General features: G+C 38.9%; 1 protein-coding gene across 3 annotated transcripts in view; it reads left to right on the top strand.

Moving 5' to 3' along the window:
* Positions 1-4,430, top strand: part of plppr1 (phospholipid phosphatase related 1) — a 30,762-nt gene that overhangs the window by 17,055 nt on the left and 9,277 nt on the right. For all 3 annotated transcript variants that reach the window (XM_008326104.3, XM_025062603.1, XM_017038936.2), the window contains exon 4: positions 4,022-4,154. In XM_008326104.3, the coding sequence (XP_008324326.1) occupies positions 4,022-4,154 (133 nt within the window). The remainder of the gene's footprint in view (positions 1-4,021; positions 4,155-4,430) is intronic.

The raw sequence follows: 4,430 nt of genomic DNA, 5'->3' as shown, positions 1-4,430 counted from the left end.
AATAATAATAATAATAATAACAACAACAACAACAATAATAATAATAATAATAATAATAATAATAATAATTAATAATAATGATAATAATAATGTAACAATGAATGTGGGCTGTGTTTACCGTACGTGTACTCCACAGAGAACACTTGCAGTAGTACCTCAGTACCAGGTACGTGTTCCGTTTCCACGGTTCCGTCTCTGACTTCCGTCCCAGAGCGACAGCTTCCTGTTCGCCGCCGCCGCGGTTCTTGAAGTGGTCCTTAATCAGTGAGGTTATTGTTCCAGACGTCTGGACGTCGGCCACGCTGCCATCCTGCTCTAATGAGATGAGATATCTGTGTTCACCGTGTCGCTGCTCTTGTTTACGATGTTGGGACATTTTGTTCTTAGCTGGTATTTTTTTTTTCTCTTCGCTCTGAGCCGTCAAAAAGTCGCCGTCGTTGTGGTTACGATCTGAATTAGTGCTGCTTTTATTGGCCGTATAAAACACTTCCTGTGGCTTTGTATCGACTAAGTGGAGAGGAGTGGAGATGTACACACACACACACACACACACACACACACACACACACTTGTCCTATCGCGGCTCGTTTATCCGTAACTTAGCTTTTGGCTGTTTTTATTTTAAATATTTATTTAAATAACACTTTTAGAACCAGATTTGTTTGATCTGCTAATATGTAGCAACAAGCAAACGTAGCTTACGTCTAACATGCTAACTGAGCTTTAACAGTACATTAGGCTAAATTATTTTAGCTGTTTCTGTTATTTTAAGCTGTACTCTGGCTAAACGTTAGCTGGACTCTGTTAAATGTCAGTTGTTTTAATGACCAGTGTCATTAGCTGAGATACCGGCTACATGCTAACATTTAGCTACATTTTGGGAGTATTGTTAAGCTATTAACCTTTAGCACTTATTGGTCCATTTGTCAGATATTTTCATAAATCCAGTACTGCGGTACATTCTGCTTATGTTTAGCTAAATTTAGCATTGTTGGCTAACTTTTAGTCATTTGTACAACGTTGAAATGACTGAGTCGACCAGGTCTGAGTGACACAACAGTCTAACAGTTATATTTACAGTTTAATTTAATTTAATCCAGGCCCTGAATTAACAACATATTCTTGTTCTATTTTTTTCATCCTATTTTGTCGTTTGCGATCGTTCATTTTGTATCCGTCGCTGCCGTGACCTCGCCGACTCTTTCTCTTTTTTTTAACATCTCCTCTGATAAACTTTTTAACTGTGATCTTTAGGAGATGCTGCGTCAGTGTTGCTGCAAATCACTCCGTCTTCGCACGCGTCATAAAACGCGGCGGTTTATGACCAGTCAGCGTTAATGATGTCAAGGCCGGATTGTTTGGACAATTAGCAGAGAAACGTAATTTACGCCGGGTTGCCCACGATCTCGGAGTTAGGGCGGCGTGGAGGTGAGCCGGGTCACGCGGCGGCCCATAAACCATGTCGCAGTGGAAGATAATGAAGCCGTTGTTGTTCGTCTCAGCTGTGACTGCAGCAGCAGCAGCAGCAGCAGCAGCAGCAGCAATATGCTGAGTAACGACCAAGACTTGGCACCGGACGCAAACCAAATTAAAATGTTTCTCAGGACCTCAGGAGGCTGTGGCGCTGAGGCCAATGCTAATCTCTTCCTTGAAATCCTTGAATGTCTTGAATTTTAAAGTTGTTTCAGGCCGTAAGAACACATCAAAGGACAAAACGTTTAGATCAAAGTCAAACAGACGTCAAACTTTGTTTTGAAAAAAAGAGTTCGTGTTAGCTAACATCGTTAGCTCCAGCCTGAAATAACGACGGCTTTAATAACGACGACCAAATGGAGAAGTGAAATAAAAACACCAACTATCCTCAGTCCCGGTCACGTGAACGAACGTTAGCTACAGTTTTACACCAATAAAAACTGTAACTAAATGATTAAAATGACACCTGTTTTATTAAAGAGATCAAACTCCCAGAATCCTTCAGTAAACACACGTTAACAAAAGTGAATGTCAATAAAAAATGCTCAAAAGTGATGGAAAAAACCCCCAAACTAATTTAACCTTAAATTGGACGTTGACAGAAATAAATCACAGAGAGTTCATTGGACTTTACTTCAAACAAACGTTAGCCTTAAATTAGGTAAAAATATTTACTTTACTGTTAAAGAAAAGTCAAACTAAAGAAGTCGAGTAGAACAAAACTGAATGGCATTTTATTTTTATTTTAAATCTTCACCTGCGTCTTCACCGTCTTCTTGACTCCCTTGACATTTTTTTTTTATCGTCACGCGTCCGTTTTTCTCGTGGCGCCTCGATGCTATCACGCCTGCTGTGGCGCGATATTAATGGAGGAGAAGAAGAAAAGAATGAGCTGAGAGACTCTGAAACGCTCCATAAATCTGAGGAGCGCAGCCCACTGCAGTGACCTCTGGGCCTTCCTCACCACAGAGGTCAGAGGTCACACTACATGGAGTTTTACAGTAAAACACACTTTATTATATTATTGTTAAGTTATTATTTTTATTTTTTTTTCAAAGTCACGTCAACCTACTGTATATCAGTTTAAACATGAAGTAGGATGAGGTTCAAACTGTGGCCTGCAGGCTCTGTGTGGCCCAGGACTAGTGGTTTTAGGATCCTTGGCTAATCGGTTTTTAAATCACTCTTTTCTTCAGAATGACCTTTAGCGACAGTTAGCTGAACTAGAGGTTATGTCTTGATTACATTTAAACTTCGTGACCTTTAACCTCTCAGTAGCTAATTAAATCCCGTTGGTCCTTTTTTTTTGCGGTTGGCAAACAAGCGTCGTCCGATTGTACAGTGTATTTTTGAGACGTTACTAATTCTGTTTGTCGTCGTCGTCGTCGGCCCGACTTTACGAACCGTCTCACTTCCTGCATTTTTGGACAAAACACGTCTGACAGTGAACGCGGTGTGGAATTATGTGGAGCGTGACGCATTGATGCCTCGTCCTCTGGCTACGGCCAGGAGGGAAATGCATAAAAAGTCATTTTCCTCCAGACTGCGAACATCTGTCTTCTTCATGCTCCGGCGTTTTCTGTAGTTCTCAGGTTATTGTTGAACCAAATCTTTCATTTATGTTCACAGAGAAGCTCGTAAATTAAAAGTTTTTTATTTTTTTTTTGTTCTAAAATGTCCAGGAAAGTTGTACTCTCTCTGAAGAGTATTTCTGATTTCCTGTTAGTATAAAAGTACATGACTGTGGTGATTCAACACTTAGGTTGAAGTTCTTTTTCCTGTGTTTTACCAGCGAAAAACAAACTTGTTAAAATGCACAAACACAAAACCTAAAGCGATGTGAAGATAAAAAAAAAAAAAAAACGAAGTTAATAATACAGAAAAATAAAGAAAATCTGAGTTAAATTATTGATATTATCCAATAAAAAGACCTGAAGCTGTTGTTGTTACCAGAACAATATAAAATATAGAATATATTACAATATTTATATGGTTCATTTTCCAGTGAATGTTCCAGAAATATTCACTTATTTATTTATTTACATCATGATGCGTTTGAGTGAAACGTGTAATTGATCAGTTTTCATGCTTCCTGTCACACTCTGGATCAAACACAGGGACGAGTGTGTGTCGTGTTGTTCTGTCGTGTTTTATCTCGGTTCCTTCATGGAGTGAAATAGAGATTGGCTTAAAAAAAAACAGTGGGAAAAACATCAAAACATTTTTCTGTTTCATGGTCTGATATTAACGTTTGGGAAACGGAACCAAAATAAGAGTTTTTAAACGTTACGTTTTCAAAGTGTCTGATGTGAGAAGTGTTGGTCCAGAAGGGTTTTTTTTCATGTTCACACTTGGAAAAATGTGCTGAAGGTTTTTTTTTCATGTTCACACTTGGAAAAACAAACAAACAAACAAAGAAAAACAGAACGCTGCATGAACACATCCATTCATGTTTTGATGCCTGCAGAGGTCCAGCTGTTTCCTGTTTGAACCGAGGGACTTCTGATCTGATTGGTTCAGTTGGTTTTAATTGGTTGTGTCTCTGCAGATCTTTGTGGGCGAGGTCTCCATGTACGTGATGAAGACCACCAGGGAAGCCCTCCTGGTCCAGGAGAAAACCATCGTCACTGGAGAATGCTGTTTCCTCAACCCCCTCGTCCGCCGCGTCGTACGCTTCATAGGTCGCTTTTCTTCTTCTTCTTCTTCTTAGCTTGAATGCTAATGTTGTCTATGCTGATGTTGTCTATGCTAATGTTGTCTATGCTAATGTTGTCTTTGCTAATGTTGTCTTTAAAAGATCTGAAAAATGATTGAAAAGGTTGTTTTTTTTTCAATCAATCAAAATTTCGGCAATTTTCAATTTTTTTGTATATATTTATATATATATGAATGTATATATGTATATATTTTTATATACAAAACCTTTTGCCTTTTATCATTGACCCCCCCCTCCCCCC

Source organism: Cynoglossus semilaevis, chromosome 14 (genome assembly GCF_000523025.1).
Source record: "Cynoglossus semilaevis isolate Cse_v1.0 chromosome 14, Cse_v1.0, whole genome shotgun sequence".
NCBI classification, from domain to species: Eukaryota; Metazoa; Chordata; class Actinopteri; order Pleuronectiformes; family Cynoglossidae; genus Cynoglossus; species Cynoglossus semilaevis.
This window is presented reverse-complemented; position numbering and strand designations above follow the sequence as displayed.